Source organism: Protopterus annectens, chromosome 5.part0 (assembly GCF_019279795.1).
Source record: "Protopterus annectens isolate FY-2018-M chromosome 5.part0, PAN1.0, whole genome shotgun sequence".
Lineage (NCBI taxonomy): Eukaryota > Metazoa > Chordata > Ceratodontiformes > Protopteridae > Protopterus > Protopterus annectens.
The window spans coordinates 870,139,874-870,159,983 of record NC_056735.1 but is presented as its reverse complement, the minus strand read 5'-3'; the positions used below and the strand labels follow the sequence as shown (position 1 = coordinate 870,159,983).

At 35.1% G+C, this 20,110-nt stretch overlaps 1 protein-coding gene across 1 annotated transcript in view; it reads right to left on the bottom strand.

Annotated features, from left to right (window-relative positions):
* Nucleotides 1–263: 263 nt before the first annotated feature.
* LOC122802869 (transmembrane protein 255B-like) overlaps nt 264–20,110 on the bottom strand; it is a 972,295-nt gene continuing 952,448 nt past the window's right edge. Inside the window, exon 9 of the mRNA XM_044072667.1 lies at nt 264–668. Coding sequence (XP_043928602.1) covers nt 510–668 — 159 coding nt within the window. The 3' untranslated portion in view covers nt 264–509. The remainder of the gene's footprint in view (nt 669–20,110) is intronic.

Here is a 20,110-nt window from a genome sequence, read left to right as displayed (position 1 = left end):
AAACCAAAATAATAAAGCACAGGTATTAAAATATTACCAGATTCTAGTTATTTGTAAATAATGTCATTTTATTGACTGTTAACATAAGGATGGTAAACTGACATACAACTGATTAATAATATAGTTTAGCCTACAACTGAAAAAATGCCTGGTTGTTGTTTATCTTAATCTATTTGAAAAAATATGAAAGCAACCCACTCAAATTTAGAAAACATGTCTATTCAAAAGTGTATGCTGTCAGAAAAGACTAGCTCTATTTGTAGTTTGTATATAAGACTTAGAAAAAACATCAATTTTTATCTAGCTGGAGGTCAAAAACAAGGGTTTTCTCTAAGTTCTCCAGTTGTGTAATGAAACATCATCAGTTAGTTTGTATCAGATGTCAGAACATTTGCTTATGTTTCAATTCACAGTGATTCTAGGAAAATAAGTTCGCACGCAGTTTTCTTTTTCTTCCATCTTGTCCAGAATTCTCATAGGCTAAGAATTCTAGCACGGTTTCTGTTGTCTCATGGTGCATATGGTGGAGGTTTGTCCCTTGCTGTGTAAAATATTGTAGTATACAAGGGAGGTGCATTAGGAGAAAGGCCACAGTTCGAGCTTGCTTGGGAAGGATGCTGGTTATCATCAGATACGGTAGAAATGCCTCCTGGAAAACCATTTGAATGCTGAAAAAAAAAAGAAAAAAAAAAAAAAAAAGAGACACACACCCATAAATAAGAATATGAAAACTCAAAGCAGATGTGAAATATGTAAAAATATCATGAAGATTGATACATCCAGTACTTTAAAACTTGCCAGGACATTCACTTTACTTCAGGATTATGAACCCTGCAAGTACACTCAATATACCCCAAGAAATTTGAAAATGTCCTGTCTTCATTACTGTATGTACAAGGTTATGATGGGTTTCACAAATGAAAGCATACTGTAGACTCATGGATTTATCAAAACTCTTTGGTACAGATATCAGTAACTTGATTCATCATGTACATTTTATTACTCAAAAAAACTGAAAAGCCAAATGTTGGGGTCTAACCCTAAGAAAAAAGTAACTGCCGTTAAAAAAATCCAGAGTGTAAGACAACAGTTCTTTTGATTTAAACAACCAATAAAATCAAACTAAGTTATAATAAGCATTTATCATTGTGAAATTTTGTCTTGTTTTAGGAATATGTTCAATTAATATGATCAGAGAAGGGAGCCAGAAAGGCAATTAAGAGTTATTTTAACTCACAGAAAATATACTATCAAATTCATTTTGAGGGATAACCAAAAATCACCAACCAATAAACCAAATTCCAAGGAAGATGTCTAGACACAGGATGGGACCAACAAGTGGTGTATGGGTTATACTATGGTAGTTCTGAAGAAGTCTTTATGTAAGACAAAAGCGCTTGATTGCTATGTTTCATTAAAGTGGTTGTTGGCCCCATCCTGTGTCTGGACATCTTCCTTGGTATTTAATTTTGAGGGATATCAACTTGCTTAGGTTAATGATTATATAAGTTTAATTTATATTTCCTGTTTTCTTATTTATAGGTTTAGGTTCATAGGTGTGTACTTGGCTAACGGCCCTGGAGCCTACATAAGCCTAGCCCAAGAAGAGTCTCTGGCATCATGCTGCACAAAGTTAGTTCCCAGTGCCCCTGTCATGTAAGGTCACTGAAGTGATCCCCGGGGTGAACTTCCTATTGCCCACCCACTCGTCAAGATTTCTCTTAAAGAGAGCAAGTGAAGTGCTCTGCTTGACGTGAATGGGAAGTTTGTTCCAGAGTATGGGAAGTCTCTGGGTTAGGAACCTGTCCCTCCAGCATGTTCTGTTTACTATGGTAATAAGGTTAAGGTTCCTGGAGCGTGTGGCATGGAGGGATTGGGATTTCTTTAGGTGTAGGATATCTAGCAGCTCTAGGTCAGACATGGCTTTGTAGGTCAAGCAGAGATCACCTCTAAGTAGGCAATAAGACACAGTATAGCTGGAGTTTTTTGAGTCTGCCCATATAGGGCATATGTCTAAGGCCTAAGATCCTCTTAGTGAGGTATTTTGTGGCCTTTCCAGTTGTTGTAGGTGTCTAGTGAGGTACATACCAAATGGGGCATGCATTCTATACTAGGTCTAATGAGGGATGAGTAGGGAGGGATTATGACCTCTTTCTTCCTGGATGAGAAACCTTTTGTAATGAGATGTGCCACATAGAAGGACTTTCTGACTACAGTGGCAATGTGTTTATCAAAGGAGAGGTTGCTGTCAACCTGTGTCCCTGGGTCTCTTATCACACCTTCGGTGTTTAGTGGACTACTGCCTATGTGGTACTTCATGGGCATTGAATTTTTCCCAAAGGGAATGACAATGTACTTTTTGGCATTGAGCTTAAGGCCATGGTTCTGGCACCAGTCACTGGTGTCGGTGAGGCCTTTTTGTAGAATGTCTATATCATTTGGAGAATCAATAATGGCTCCCAGTTAGCAATCATCTGCAAACTTGGTCAGCCAGAGTCTCTTTGTGTTGGCCTGAACTTCAGAGAAGTAGATGCCAAACATGAGAGAACCTAGGACTGATCACTGTGGGACACCATTAAGAGTCTGCTACTTTCAAAGTGTGGGTTCTATCAGTGAGACAGTTGACAACCCATCTTATTACATAGGGGTTTATGCCTAGTTTAGTGAGTCTATCTATGATTCCTGAGTGAGGGATGGTGTCGAAGGCCTTGGCAAGATCTAGGCAGGCTGTGTGAACTACCTTGCCCTCATCCACAGCTCTGGTGACAGACTCGAAGAAGTCTTTCAAGTTGAGCAGGCATGATCTACCTTTCACAAACCCATACTGCATGGGGTCCAGAGTGTGGAGATTCCCTATGTCCTTATTTATAAGGCCCATGATGATGTGTTCCATAGCCTTACATATCAGACTCATCAGGCTAATGGGCGGTAGTTCCCAGGGTTTGTAGTCGCTCCCCCTTTGTGGAGTGGGATGAACATAGCATCATCACACTTAATGCTGGCAGTTAGCACACAGAATTAAGGTTCTGAGCTCCTAAGGAGCTGTGCCCTGTACTCAAGGTATACTGTTTGATTTTTTCACCTCCATATATGCTTAATGTGCACACAGTTAAATGCTTAGGTTGTCAGCAATTATTTCTGGTGTTGGAAGTTATCAAAAGCACTCATTGGTCAGTGCAAGATTAATGGAAAGTAACCACACTGACTTGTGCTTTTACTGGGGAGATGTGCATGTGGTCATGGTAAGTTGGAGTGTATGACAATGCCAAGATTTTCAGATATGCAAAAAGTTTTAGCTTTGGGTTTGAGACTGTATCTGCCATTGTTCACTGACTGAAACTAGAATAAATGTTAGAGTTAGACTAAAGCTAAGGAAGGGGATAGATTTTGTGATGATTATGTGTATTAATGTATGTGAAATATGTGTGCATGTGTGTGTGTGTGTGTGTGTGTGTGTGTGTGTGTGTGTGTGTGTGTGTGTGTGTGTGTGTGTATCTGTCTTGTTTAGTGGTACTTTTAGGGAAAGTTTTGTTTTAGAGGGTAAGAGCAGGAGTAGGGTTTAGGGTGGCACAAATGAGTGAGGTGGTGCTAGGGGATCTCCCTTGCCCACCCTTACTCATGTGTGCTAACCCTAACGCAATCCCTACCCCTAAAACCAACCCTGCACATGCATTACTAAAAACTCTTTCCTTAATAGTATTGCTATACAGACAGAGTGTTTCTGTAAGATAGTAGTAGTTTTTTTCCAGAAAAGGAGAATGTTTTTGTAAACAGCAGCATAATAGTCTTGGCAAGTTTTTCTTACAGATACGTTTGCTGTTGATATGGCAGCATTGGTTATAATGTTTAGTGATGTTTCTGCACATCAAAGATTAATACCATATAGTACAATTCAATAATGAATTCAGGCCTTGGCCAAAACCCTTTAGCCTTACTAAACATGATAAAGACACTGTTCATAATAAATAGCTGTTGACTTTTCAAGTGATGGTGAACAAGTACACTTATCTCATTAAGTAGTGAGTTCCAAATTCCTACTACCCTCTCATTTAATCAATTAAGTATTCTATTGTTTTTCTTTAAAGTTCTTTTTTAGGCCAAAGCATTCCCATAAGTACAAATCATGTGCAACCTTGAAAAATAGAATAAAATCTCCACAGTGATGTCTATTTAGTCAGAAAAGAAGCTAGTTTAACAAAGAATTCTTCATAAGTTAAAATTTTCATTCTGCATATCACTTTGAAAATTTACTCTTCATGCTTTCCAGTATTAGCTTATTTGGCATGGAGAAAGCATAAACTATTTGCATACTGCTGAAAGATAATATAAATAGTTGTCATTATATCCTTCTTATGTGATGTAATGACTTTCTTTGTACAGCATATCAATTTACTGCACTCCTTCAAAAGGGTTTCTCTGTAATGAGCAAAGCTGAGTATATTGTCAATCCAGTTTTCTAAGTTTTTGAAGAAATCTAGTTTTTTAATGTACATACTTCCAATATGGTAACAGTAACATCGATATAGTGAAGAAGTTCCTCTGTTTATTTTTTTATGTCAGTTAGTATACTATTTGTCACTGTTTCATAATTCAATCCAGTTAGACAAATGCAGAGTTGATGCTGATCTTTCCTACTTATAATGTACTTCCAAAATTTAAAGTCATCAGCATGGAGACAATAGAAAACATCAGAATGTTTAAAATATACTGACTGAAATGCTAGGGGCTCAAGGTCAACCCCTGAAACATCTTGATTGCAGCTAATTTCCTTGCCACAGCATATGCTGCATTTTTTTGCCACTTCATTCACTTAGCCATTCAATAATCTGGCTAAGCAATGTAATAAAAACACCCATACTGAGGTTTGTTTAACAGTAAGTTGAAGACTGAAGTAAATAGAATATTGGACAGATTGTAATTTTTATTCTACTGATATAATAATATTATTATAGAAAAATTGATTTCAGGATACCCTGGAGCTGTCATTAATAAATAAATACATTAATTAATTAATTAAACATTTGTTTACTGGGAAAGTCACACACATCGTTAACACACAAAACACAACAGATAATGACAGGAAATGAAGTATGAATACAATGAAATGTACCTTATTCACCCTCATTAAAAAGCATTCTAAGGGAGTCAAACAGAGGCAATGTTCTTTGTGGTTTAAATACATACTATGAATTTCACATTCTTAATTTATTAATTAAATTAATCAGAACATCCAATCAATGATCAATCAAATGAAAGCCACGCACACACACACACACACACACACACACACACACACACACACACACACACACACACACACACACACACACACACAGTTATTAAGAAAGACAACTAACATATTACATTAAATTAAAAGTTAATTTAACTAGATTAAGGTAACTTCAAAATAAAATTAAATTAAATATTGACATGTAATTTCATTATTAAGGTCCTATTCTTAATACTCATTCTTGCTTCTAAATTATTTACATGCACAACATCTTCTCCTCCTCTGAGGAAGTATATACCAGCCAAATCACGAAATCATAAATATTGCTATTGAAACATAAAGCTCATTACAGGGAAGAGGACTACAAATATCCTTGTTTAATATACCTTAAAAATGCTATGGCAAACTAATGTTTACTTTTCTCTTTGCCTGTCTAAAATGTCATTTTGCTGCCGAACATTTACATTTAGTAGCATGCACTAGTTTTCTTGAAAACATGACAATTTTTCCTTTAATTTTTGTAACATGATATTAATGCCAATATTAGCACCCATTAAAACAAGCCTACACATATTACATTTAGCACAAGAATAAATCCCATACTTTTCAAACCCATCTCCTTATTCAAAATTGTAAAACATAATAAAGACAATAATCCTCTAAATTCAAATCATGAGTATAAGATAAAACAATATTCTTAGAAAGATACTGTTGTAATGCTACACCATACATTAAAATATGCCAATTAATTTTAGTTTATTTCACAAAACTGTCAGAAAAAAAGTAGCACAGTTAATAAATTTAGTCAGACAATACACCTTATCAATACATTCACTTCTTACGCTGTTCATAGAAAAACATGTGGATGTTGTTTTATATACACTGCTGATCTCTACTGATTAATTCATCCAGTAAGATTTTCAGACTAGAAGATGCCATGACCATAGCTGTTTTAGACAGAAAACTATTGGCTATGCAGTTCATTGCACTAATATATTGGCCCTATCCATTGAAAACTGGTTTTACTATTGCATGCTTCCAATCTGTTTTTATCTCTGCTATTTTAACACATTCCCCAAAAAAACTCAAATGCCTTGCAATTTTTTCTGTGAACAAATTCCTAGTTATTATATCATCCTTGCCTGAGGCCTTAGGCTGGTCCATTTTACAAAGATATGTGATCATACCATCATCAGTAATCATAAATGTTTTTTTATGTGCTGTTCCAAATTGTTTGTTACTGTCCTTTAAATCAAAAAAGCTGAACAAAATCCATCATGAATAGATGTGCAGTGTCAAAAGATCCTTATTTTGTATTATTATTTTCAAAGGATGCTCTGCACCAGCTTCATTTTTGCTCCTTTTGTGAATGTGTTTACAGAAGTTATTTCTATTATCCTTTAGGTTGTGTAGTAAGATTTGTTTATATATATACTGTGTGATCTGCATTGGCATATGTTTTAGTTTTCTTGTCAATGTGATTATTTTTACCTTTAGTTTCCATTTTTTCCTGCTTTCATTTTTCTTAGCAGTCTAGTCCTAGCCCTAATTAGGTTTCTGTATATGGGCTTGCATTAACAGTTGAAATAAAATGTTCCCTACTTCTTTTTGGCATTTCTTCTTTAACTTGATTCAAAGAATGCCATCTTTTAATTCTGAACACACACTATACATGTCTTTGTCTTTAATGATAGTGTTCCATGGGACATTTGCAAGTGTTCATTTTGATTTAGTTTTAATAACTGATGAAAATGGAATTTTTAAAGTATTAAAATGACAAATTGTCCACACAAGGAATAAGGGGTAATGGCCTATATAACTATCAGTTTTAAAATGTGGTGGCAAGTAAATTATATCCAGAATATTGTCCGATCTTGTGGGGCTATCAGCTATTTGACTCAAATTGTTTTCCACAAAAAAAAAAAAAAAAAAAAAAATACTGAAAATTAATTTATTTTACTCAAGTTGCCAGTTACTCTCTGTTTTTATGCTGGGATGTTTCAGTTGCTACCAATAATATAATTTAGGATTATGTACAAAATAAATTATGTTTATTATTTCCAGAATTTCAAATAGCTTTAGTTTCATTGTTCTAGATATGCTATTAATTGATATAATGACAGTTCCAGCCTTTATTGTTAAGCATAAACAATCAAAAATGTTTACCCTATTATCAAAATCATAAAATTATATATAACAGCCTTGTTTTTTTTTTTTTTTTTTTGATAAAATCATAATACCACTTTCTATTCCAGATGCATTGCATCTAAGATAAATTAACTTGTTGCATTACTGGAAGAGTGTCATCACTGGTACCCACTATTCTTCCTTCCAACATTTCAACATTACTGCTTTGTCTACTTCTAGAAAAATTAAAACTGTGTTTAACAGAAATACTCTGTTATCCTGGCTGCATATATTTGTTAATACCTTTAGCATTACATACATTATGCTGTGTCATTCTCCTAATCTGCATCCCAAAAAGTCTGATTACTAATATATTTAAATATTTAATTTGCAGGGATTATCTTCCCAACTTTATTCAAATGTAAACATCTTTATGTAGAGAGTTCCATGTGCTGACAAGCACGTTGTGATAAATGTAGTTCCTTAATGCTCTTTAAATCTCTTGAAACTGAAATGGTGTCACCGGTATTAAATCATTTGACCAAACACAGACTACTAAAGCACCAGTGTTTTGTTTACTTATATAAGTGTTGGCAGATGTTTTATGTTTCTAATTTTAGCCCCCAGAAGACACGACTGCCCAGTTATAGTTCCTATTTCTACATACGTATGACTCAGTCCCTCTGATTATAGAATTTCCTATGATTACAGTTCCTTTTTCAATTGATTGTGATGAAAGGTTTATAGGAAGTTCCAGCATTTGTCCTGTCAGTTGTGATGTATAACATATCAGAGTTTAGAGTTCAGCATTTTATTTATTTCTTAGCATTTGTCTACCAGGATAGTTCAAATAGTCACAAAGCCCTTTTTCAGTACAGGTCCTGGGAGAAAAGTTCCACCCAAAATAAATTCTGGCTTGTTGGTACTCGAAATTTCGAGTGCCAACATTTCATTAGGAAGCTATTATTAGTAAATGGTTAGAAGACAAAATGTGCACCTTATACAGATGAGTAAGTAGTCTTAACTATTAAAGTAAAAAGGAAAATAAATAAAATATCTTGAACATTAACAAAAGCTTACAGTACAGTAATACATTATTTGCATTTTCATGTTATAGACATGGCTAAAGGCCTTAAATAATCTGCAACAAAAGAGAGTAAGATATTTGTGAGCAATCAACAACAAAGTACAACTGTTACAAAACAAGGTACATTATTAAAACTGTCTTCCAGGTTTAGGCTTATATGCAGTGTTCATCGATGAGTGATTTGGTTAATATAGATGGTTGGTAAGAAAAATTCAATGAATAGTTTATAAGGTACAGAAGAATGCTGATAAGTTGATATTAAGGCATTGAATTGTTAGGCAGAAGACTAGATTGTAAAGTACAGTAGAATGGCAGCAAATAGATACAGATACACTGGGTTGAAAGACAGAACAGCATAGCTAAGTAATAGTTTGATGAGGATATTTATGGTACTTGGGGTATTAGGTCTAGTGAGGATTAATGAGTTGAGGTTTTACCCTGGTGAATATCATGAACATGACCATGTTTCATTCAGATGTTGTGTATGCAGTGTTCATCGATAAGTGATTTGGTTAATATAGATGGTTGGTAAGAAAAATTCAATGAGTAGTTTATAAGATACAGAAGAATAGTGATAAGTTGATATCAGGGCATTGAATTGTTAGGCAGAAGATTAGTTTGTAAAATACAGTAGAATGGCAGTAAATAGATACAGATACATTGGGTTGAAAGACAAAAGAGCATAGCTAAGTAATAGTTTGATGAGGATATTTAAGGTATTTGAGGTATTAGGTCTAGTGGGGATTAATGAGTTGAGGTTTTACCCTGGTGAATGTTATGAACATGACCATGTTTCATTCAGATGTTGTGTAAAGATTATAATGTTATAGGTTTATTTTAGTGTGACTAGGGTGGAGTTCCAGGGTCTGGATACATAGGAGGAGGAAGAGGAGTTGGACTCACCTGCAGAGTTGTTAGAATAAGTGTTTGTCTATGGAGAGGATGGCTCTATTGGTAGAGTAGTTATGAATTATATTGCCGTTGCTGGGGCTTTTATCACATTTGTAGATTGGGTTGTGTGTATTGACTAAGAGAAGGTTAGACCATTTTATAGCTGAGTCCACTGAAGTTGATTTAGAGCTAAGTAGTGGTGTGTTCTTTATTGGGTATGGGATATCACCTCTGGCTGTTTCTTTCAAACTGCTACTTATTGTCTTAACTATCATGTATCATAGCCTTTTTAATAGTTATTTTTTTTAAAGTTTGGATTCTACAAACTGTTCTTTCTTTCTTTTACCAATCTATCTTTGTAATATATTAATATCATTACATTTGCTAGGTGAAATATCCCCATAAAATGCTTGCTGAATTTTAAATGTATGTCTCTTCGTACAGTTTCATTCGACATTCATCATTATTCTGTGTTTATCAGGGAACTGTGCAGTCTCACTCCTTATGGTTTCCTTTTTTCTTGTGCGTTGACATTTTCATTCTGATCATTACGAGTTGTGTTTTTTTTTCTTTTTCCCTGTCAGCCTACTTGCCTTTCTTCACCTTCTTTCTTCCTGCCTGTGAACTTGCTAGTCTATGAACATTTGATTGTTTACATTTTCTGTCAGTGTACCTTCTAAGAATTCCACAACAGCTTTTCAAATTCCATTTTTACCTTTTTATGTTACAATATTCTCAGTTCTAGCTGAGTTTTTGGAGATGCTCATTTCATCCTCATCTGTGTGGGTATTCTTTTTTCTTTTCCTATCAGTCCATCTTCTCTTCTGCTCTTTCATTTTCTCTTTGGTTACTTTCATATTTTTTTCATTTAGATTGCTTATTTACTTTTTGTAATCAATTTCTTCATGAATTCATTGTTACACCTTCACTGTTGCCTTGTAATATGGCAAGTTTGTTAAATATTTCATTTTTCACATTTTTCTTGACACAGAGTAGGGTCCCTGTGTAGTCAGCACATACTGTAATCTGATGCAGGTTACTTTCAGGCCTTTGTCTACTAGCTTTGAATTTATGCTTTGCTTCATTTCCTTGGATATACAACTTTGCATTTCTTTTCTACTCATGTCCCAGTCCACCCTTACTATTCTCATATAGCTGTAAGTTTGAATTTTAAACAGATGTGATAAATATGCCATATGTTATGACAGACTGACTATCTGCTTTTATGAGGGCAGAATGTTCTATCACAAATATCCTTCAAGTGAAGATGGAATTGTCTCCTGAGGTCACAAGATGGGTAGGGTAGGGCACAGCCTGCTGTTAAATAGCTTCTCATGGGAGAGTAAACATAATTTTTGGAGAATCAGTTAGGTGACTTTTCAGTGACAGCAACTGCTTAACCTCAGTAACTTAAGAAGGAGCTTGGAAAAGACAAGGCAGTATGTATCAGAGCTGTACTGTCATTCTTACTTCTTAGCTGTGATAAAGACACTATATATTGGCTGTCTTGCTTTGGTGCAGTGGTAGTGTTGGCTGACTAGGTTTAAATGTCCCAGGTTCAGTCCTAGTCTGTGGTAATCATTTCTTTTTAAATCTATATTATGTGAAAGTGTCTACTTGACCATTTTTGTGGGATTTCTGTCTTTGTCATTATCAGTAACTCAAAGGGTTGCCCATCATCTAACAGTCCTATAGTTTGTATTTTGGGGATAGGCTTGGGGGAGCATTAAAAAAAAGAGGGAAAAACAACAAATAAGTCATAACATTATACTCAGTAAGTGGTCATGTGTCATCTGATAGTGTCAGGGTTTGTTTTTACCATGGTCTACCTCAGTTTATTTTGTTCTTTGTGGTTCTGATATCACAGAATTCTTTTCTATTTTGGACTGTTTTTAAATTTGCATGCTTCACCTGCACCTCATTTGTCATATAGCTGCTTTTCTTCAGCTATCATTTTGTGCCAGCCTCCCTTCCCCCTCATTTAGTCCAGAGCTCATATGGGCCAGTTCACCACAGAAAATAAATAAATACATTTTTCATTAAAAAATATAATAAAACATTTAATGCATGTCACTACAATATTCAGAAAAAGACCTTGACTCTTTGGTTTTGATTTACTGGGTTCATGTTAGAGTTTTTTGTTGACTCTTGGACATGTTAATAATATGGGTCTATATTAAAAACCCAAAAACCCTTTTGAGCGAATATGACAACAGCAACACATATAGCCCGGACCGCAGATATGCTGAACCCCCTAAACCACAAAATTTAAAATCTCGAATTGTCATAGTCGGCAAACCCTACCACCCACTACATACTACCTACCCAAACATAATAAATAAACCACATACATACACTAACCAAACCCTACTTCTAACCATACACTAAACCTTACATATATTATTATCTATGCACTTACCTTAACCCGCACCCTAACCCTAAAGTCTGTAACTATCGCACACTTACCTTAAGGAGCTATACCACAAACGGGCCAACCATGACAAATCAACATTTTGAATTTCGTGGTTTTGGATGTTCTCCATTTCCATAGTTCGCGCAATATGTGTTGCTCTTTTCCGATTCGCTCAAACGGATCTTCGGGCTTCTAATATAGACCCATTAATATTGGCAGGCACTGTTAACTGTTTTATGTAGGTTCTGTTTTAAGGACTGCAGCACAAATTCAGGCATTACAGCATATTGTTTTAGAGACCATAATTTATTATTCAAACCCTGTATATGAAACATGTTGCCCTAATTGTACGGAGTAAGTAATAGGAAAATAATTGTACTTATTTCAAGATTCACATTAAGAGGATTAGATGATTCAAACATATTTCATAGGCAAAGTGGGCCATTTAAAAATAGGAATTGTTTAGGATAGTAAGCATATAACTATGCTACAAACATTTGCCTTTACTAAATTGACTTTTGTTCAGTGGTTTGGCTTAGTGACACAGGTGGCAGTTTTGCAAACAGACATTTGTGGTTTGAATCTGGGAGTGTTTTTTTTCTTTGCAAGGTGGACTTATGCATGGTTTCTTATGTTATTTTCCAATGTAAGTAGTGATGTTTATCATATTCTGTTATCAACAATGTTATTTGGTGGTTATGTATAGCAGTTACAGTGTTTTAAATCTTACTGCAATGTGTGGGCAGTGGGAGTGGAGCATCTTCTTTATATATTCCTGGCTCCATTCCTTACTTGGTAGGTTGCCTTTATGACAGTTGTTTTGGTTCTCTGGGTTTCTGAGGGAATCACTCTTCCCTTAGTAGTCAGACTATTTTCAGCTGTATATTACATCATTATAGTTACCCTGGTGAGGACACAGGTCTTGTTTTTTGCATTTCTTGATGAATTAGTAGGTGGGCAGATCATGTTATCAGGATTATCATTGTGAGTTTTAGCCCAGTCAGATGTTTTCCTGCTTCTCCCTATCAGTTTAAGACACTGATGACAGCAAGAATATGGGTTTGGATACAGCACCCTCACCCCAGGCTCTACCATCATATCTGATATACTACTGACAATTAAAGACAAGGTCCTAAAAGGGGAATATGTGGATATTTTTGAACTAGTCAATAGTGATGGTGTCCAACAGATCATTGATATTAAGGCTTCTGGTAACAGGGATCTTGTGTCGGCATTAGCCGTTCTGATCTGGGATAACTGAGTTTCAGATTTTATATGCTTTATGGCTATTATAATAGAGAAGTAGCCCAGACAGGGGCTTTCTTTACTCACATACAACAGCACCATTAAGGAAACTTATTTCTTTATCCGAGGTCTATCATGGCTGCGGTACTACCAGAAGTTTAGAAAAGTGAAAGCTATAGATGCCACACTGAGACAGGACAATGTCACAAGAGTTATGGTCCACAGGCCCATGACAATAGGAACATAAGGCACAAAGAAGCCTGCCACAGGCTTAAGGGCTTACAACAATGGTGTCTGTGCCCAGCCATCATGCTGTTTCATGCAAGTTTGCTATAACTGTAACCAGGCACATCTTGTCGCAAAATATTAGGCCAAGGTGGCTCATTTGACAGTCAAGATCTTCCCTTCTGGTGAGTTGGGTCTTGCTGATGAAAAAACTGATGTTGGCACAGGTCAAAGTTCTTCCTTTTGGGCCACTAAGGGAGCCACTTTTTTGAGCCATTCATCATAAATAAAGCAGCATCATTTCCCATCAAAGTACAGTTACTACCCAGTATATTAAAGAATTAAGCAAACATTCATGTTTTCCAGGAAATGACTGACTTTTGTTTTTTTTTTTTTTGCTCAGCGTCTCCTTGAAAGCAGATGTTATTCCAGGGTTGCAACACTGTTTTAATTTATGCTCGTTGGTGGGTACGGAATAAGTTCTTGGTGAACTCATTAACAAGGAAGGCATGGAAGGCAGGATTTCATGCCTATTCCCTGCTCCTCTGTTTTCACTATTTAACTGTCTCCCTTAGTGTTGGTCCCCAAGACGGCACCAGGGAGCTACAGGGTCTTTCATCAACTTTCTTTCCTAGCGGGCTCCTCAGTGAATGACAGCATTAGTAAGGCCAATTCCCAGGTAAACTACTCTTCTTTGGAAGATGTCATTAACATCATTCACAGATTTTCTGATCTCTGGCTAGCAAAGGCAGACATAAAGACTGCCATTTGGCTACTTCCTATCTGGCCTGAAGACTGGCCCTTAATGTACATACCCAAAAGGGCCAGTCTTCAGGCCAGATTTGACCAGAGAAGGGTAATCAAATGATGTCATAAATTAGGCAGAGAGATGTTTGTCCTCTGCTTTTTTAAACTATATTAGGTATTTGTGCCAGCTTCTCAGCTAACATATGTACATTTTCTTGCAGGTTTGTTTTGAGTTGTCATTATTGCTCATTTATGCATTTCTTTAGCTGCCAGAAGAGAGACTGTGAGACCCAAAGGAATTAACCTGGGCCAAGACCAACCCAGGGTGGAGTTAATAGGAAAAGTTTATCCACGGTAATGATGTACCCAATTTTCACCTGTTTTATGTGCAGTCATTCATTGACTGGATCACCCTTGACTTATGATGCTTCATTTAGTTGGCAATGACTTTGCAGTTGTACCTGTAAGATATTTGTTACTGGACATTTTCAGCATTTTGTTTTTAGTAGAAAATGCCCATTCTTACACTACTGTGCATCAGTGCTACAGAAACCATTAAGGAAATTTGATAAACACAGAGTTTGCAGAGTAGCTGCAGAGTTATCCCTTTATGCAGAAGAGGATTGCGACCTCCAGGACAAAGTCCCTGTCAGATATTGGTCATGTCTTGTTTAATTTGAACATTTCTCTAGATTCATATTTGTTGTGATACTTATTTTGATTACTGTCGTAGTATTTTACGTTACAATTTTACCATTTACAAGTTAAAGTTACATTTTTTTATACACGGGATAATGGTTCATTGGGACTGATCATAGACATATCATATGGCTAGGAAAGGGTGGTGGGGGCAGGCAAGCCCACCTAGTGGGCTGCTGCAAAGAGAGCTTCCACCATTTTGGTTCCCCCTGCTTTCCTGGTCCTTTGGCTTGGTACAGTATATAGGACAGCATGAGCAAAGGCAGATGTTGTGCTCCCTTGTAGACAAGCAGCAACAGTGTGTGGGTCGGACAAGACAACAGGTAGAGAGCAGTTGGTACGTTTCCTAGAAGGGGCCAGTTCAAAAGGTGTGCAGTTGGTGATACTTTCATTGCATGTGCTTTGATTATGTGTTTACCAGTCATTCTTATATTAAAAAGGTTGCAATGGATCAGATTATTTGCTATGTTTCCTTATGTTCACAGTGGCTCAGGGACAAATTTAACTATCTGTCTTTGTGAGTGTAAAATATTATGACACATTATTTACCTCTACGTTGCTGTTCCATGTCTATTCCATTAGTGACAGGTATAGCTACAGCCCAGTAACTATACTCTTTTTCTATTTATCAATAAGATTTACAATAGTTTCCATGTTATTTTCATAGCACATTGTCAACTGGAAAGCTTTCCTACATCTTACCAGTTACAACACAATCTATATACCTAAGCTTTTTACAGTTTAAACAGCCTTTCCTGGCTGATTACAAAACAGTGCTATACAAAAACCTACAAATGGAATAGTATGCCAATATTTTTCAACAAATTATTTAAAGATAAATTGTTAAAATCATCATATATATCAGAGTGATTAATCACTATATAAAGATTAATGTAAAAGCTTTCAGTTATGACAGTTTCAAGAGGATAATTGTGGTCTCCAAGAAGAAAAAAAGAAGACATCAGACAAAATCAAGAAGTCTGTGCTTGTTCTGCTCTGGCAGTACTCCTCAACTCCTAAACAGTGACCTGGTGAAACAGCTACACCAATGAGATAAAAGAAAAAAAAATCAGTTTCTACATGCCTCAGTCAAAAAGTCATTTTTCACCTAGAGGAGTCAAACATGCAAACACCACAAATTACTTAGTCTAAAAGAGAACTTCAAAGCTTCTTTATTAAGGCACTCAAGACAGCAGGCAGCAACTTGACTGACAGAGATGTCAGAAACATCTCCTTTATGACAGAGCTTGTACTTCACAATAATTTTGTATTCTTTGAAGGAGAACTTTGTAAACAGATTAAAAGGGTAGCTATGGGTGTAGTCTTGACACCAGTTTATACCAATATTGTAATGTGGGTTGTTGTTGTGTCTTTCGGCTTTTCCCGGTTAGGGGTCGCCACAGCGGAACTCCAGTCCGCTAATGATTGGCAGTCGATTTTTACATGCCGAGTTGCCAGCCCTGATGCACAACCTTCAACAAAGGCACGCCCATTCACGCATGTCATCACACAGAAGACGCTCTAGATGATAATCGAACAGGACAACGTCTTACTGTGAGGCGACAACGCTACCACAGCACCACCAATGTGGGTAAGCAAGAAAAAAATAAGTTTTGAATCTACATTTATGAAAAATATTACATTTTATTCCAATATTTTGGACAATATTTTTTAATTTGGAAAGGTTCTTTGGAGAGTTTAAACTAGTTTATAACATCTATTAACACATCAACTGATTTTTTAATTTTTCACTCATAGTTTTAATGATATGAGTATTAATTATTTAGATGCAGAATTATATAAAGATATGAAAAAGAAGAAATTTGAATCCACCATCCACTATAAATTTACTTTTCCATTTCCTATCATCTATAATATAGTAGCCACCACCCTTTTAGACAAAATATGGTTTGGTTAAAGTATAGATGGTGAGACTGCTAGTGATGATTTTGGAAGAAAAAAAATGAAATAATGTGATTTATTAAAAAGGATGTTATTTGATGAGGGATACCCTGCAAAATTATGTGAGGAGGTACAGAAAGAGAAGCGAATTACAAGAGAATTTTAAACCAATTTTAAATGGGGAAAATTAAGGAATGATTTAGTTGATACTCCTAATACTGTATTGGATAAAGGGATGGCTTTACCATTTAGTTATAGGAGTAATGAAATTAAAGAACTCATGTTAAAAAATTGGAAGGTTTCAGTTAATGTACAGAAACCACTAATAATGAAGTTGGACACTGGTATGCATTTTGTGTTTAAAAGGTGTAAAAGCCTCAAAAATATTCTCAAAGGGAGTATTTGAAAGAGAAATGAAAATGGGGGGGGGGTGTATGGAACCATGTGGACCTTGCCCTTATTGCCCATATATTGCTGTTAGATTTTAAGGACATGTACTGCATGGATAAATACAACTGTAATACGGCAGGAGTTGTCCATGTTGCCTGTTGTCAAACATGTCAGGAATATTATATGGGCAAAATGGAGACACCTTTAAAATGTAGAATATATTAATATATTTATTGTATAAGGAGGTATGACACTAACAATGCTCTTTTTAAACATTCATTTGTATTAATTTTAGTTAATTCAAGTTTTACATATTAGAAAAGATCTCTCTATCTGCAAGACAGGGTGATTTGCAAACATATTTGGAGTATAAGGAATTATGATGGCAACTTCTATTCCCTGGTTTAAATGAAAAAATCTCTATAAACAGTGTGTTAAAACTGCAATCTATGAACATGTAATTTACTTGAATTGTTATATTTATGCTTTGTTGTATTTTTTTAATATCAAAAGCATATGATTTTATTAGGATTTATTTATTTGGTATATACCTTTAAGGGTCTCTTTAATGAAGTTAATGAAGGTAATTTGATGAGGTGTGCATTAATTGCATTTTGATGACGTATTTGGGATGAAAGACCTTAATATTAAAGAGTGTGCCTTTTTTCATCTGGTGTTTTTGGTGTTTTTATTATTCTCATTGCTGTTTTTATTTAGACCGAGCTGCAGTGGTGTCTTTGTTGGTTTTATATATAGATATATATATATATATATATATATATATATATATATATATATATATATACATACACACACACACACACACACACACACACACACACACACACACACACACACACACACACACACATAACTATATATAATATGGTCAAATAGCCCTTTTGCTGATGGGAAAATATGCCAGTGTAGATCATCAAAACTGAAATGATTGCAAATAGTTAGCTTTACAGTGTGAAAGTACCGTGAGATTGGGAACTTTCTTTTCTGCACTGTATATAAGTAGCAGGGATATGGGGTATAGGAGGCTTGCCCTATTCCAAAATAAAAAAAAAAAGAATCATATTGTGAATGTATGAGTTATGGCAAAGGTTGGGATTAGCATTATCACATGAGTAAGATGGTGCAAGAAGTGAAACCCCCATGCAGTGCCTCAACTGATAGATGATTATTCTTACCCTAACCATTATTTTAATCTTGACCATTACTCCACTCTCAATCATAAAACTAGCCCTTGCTTTTATCTTAACTATAATGCTAAACAGATGGTTTAGTTTCAACATTGCTTATACCAGGATAGTTGCATTCAGGCTAGTTTACTCTTCAGTGTCTGTTTTGTGCTATACAGTGATTGAGTTATGTACTTTTAATTTTGTATCACGTACTCACTCTGTGCATAGGTCTACATATATAAATGTACTTTGAAATATCAAAGTACAAAAACATTGAATGACAAAAACATCAATTCTAAGGGTCTGAAAGCCAAAATTTAAAAAACAAATTAATAAACTCTTGTTTTTATGCAGGGGCAAATTTGCACTTCCACCTTTTCCACAGTTTTCCCAAAATTAATGCCAGTAGAAGCAGTGATAGGTGTTTTCTATCATTTTTGTCAGCAGTTAAGATGATCACTATTACAAAGGGTTATATAGAGTATTTATATGTATATATATATATATATATATATATATATATATATATATATATATATATATATATACACACACACACAGATGACTGTTGCTTAACATCCAGGATAGGTTCTATCCCATTGAACATTAAGTGAATAGGATGTTAAGTGAAACCGTGTACTTTACACTGTGCTTTGCTTAACATCTACCTACACAACATCTGACTACATTTACGTCCACTTAGCACAGTGTGGATGTTAATGTGGTTGGAAGTTGTGCAGAAGGATGTTAAGTGGTGCACACCTTTATATATAGATAGACAGATATATATAGATATATGATTATCTCACGCTGAAACACTGGTGTTTTTTCAGTAGTACAGTTTGTCAAATTATGTTTTCATTAGATTGACCACTACATAATTCAAGGGTCTTTGTCCTTTCTTTGAGTTTGTGTAAACCTGGACTAGTCTATTTAATTTCCAGGGATGTGGGTGGTGAAGTTGTTTTTTTGTTTTACTTTTGGTGATCTCAAATGTAACCTATTGATTTACATTTGTGATTACTTTTTTCAATGATTTTAGTGGCTACTAATGGTAATCAGTGATATGCGTGTGGAATGTATTGTGCTTCGATCAAACACATTGGTGATTATAAACTTATATATATATATATATATATATATATATATATATATATATATACACACACACACACACACACACACACACACACACACACACACATATGCATATATATATATATATATATATATATATATAAGTGTATATGTGTGTGTGTGTGAGTGTGACAGTCTATCTATCTAGTATGAACAAAAATGTAGAACACAGCACCACAGCGAACCAATAAAAAGCAGATGGCAAAGAGCAGTGTAAAATCCAAATAGACTTTTATTCAAACACAGGTGAGCGCTTTTGCGATAAAATCACTTTTTCAGACCATACAAAAAATCAGCAGCATATCAGATATTTAAAATGCAATCAATCAAATATCTACCAATAAAAAACATTCAAGTACAATAGCTATAAAAATTTAAAGGCACAGCTTTCTTTTCAGACAGAAACCATAAAACGCTATTGCCATAAAAACACACATAGCAGTAGACTTATTTAAGAACCTTTTTTTCTTTCTTTCTTTCAGAACTGAGGTACTGATTCATTCAAACCTGCACCTCTATGTGCTGATAGTTTAAAAATCCATCTTAATTCTTTCCCTTCTGTGATATTAGTTATATCACCCAACCTAAAACTTTCATAAATTACTTCTACTGCCATAAACTTAAACCAATGGTTAATGCCTTTCTCTAGTATATGTTTAGCTAAGGCACTATAACTATGGCCATATTGGCACAATAATAATGGTCTCTAATTCATTCCTTAAGTCGCCTATTAGTTTTTCCTATATAAAATTTTGAACAAGTCACACACTGTGCTAAATAAATTAAGTTTTCGTGTCACAATTAGCTTTAACTTTAAAAACATAATG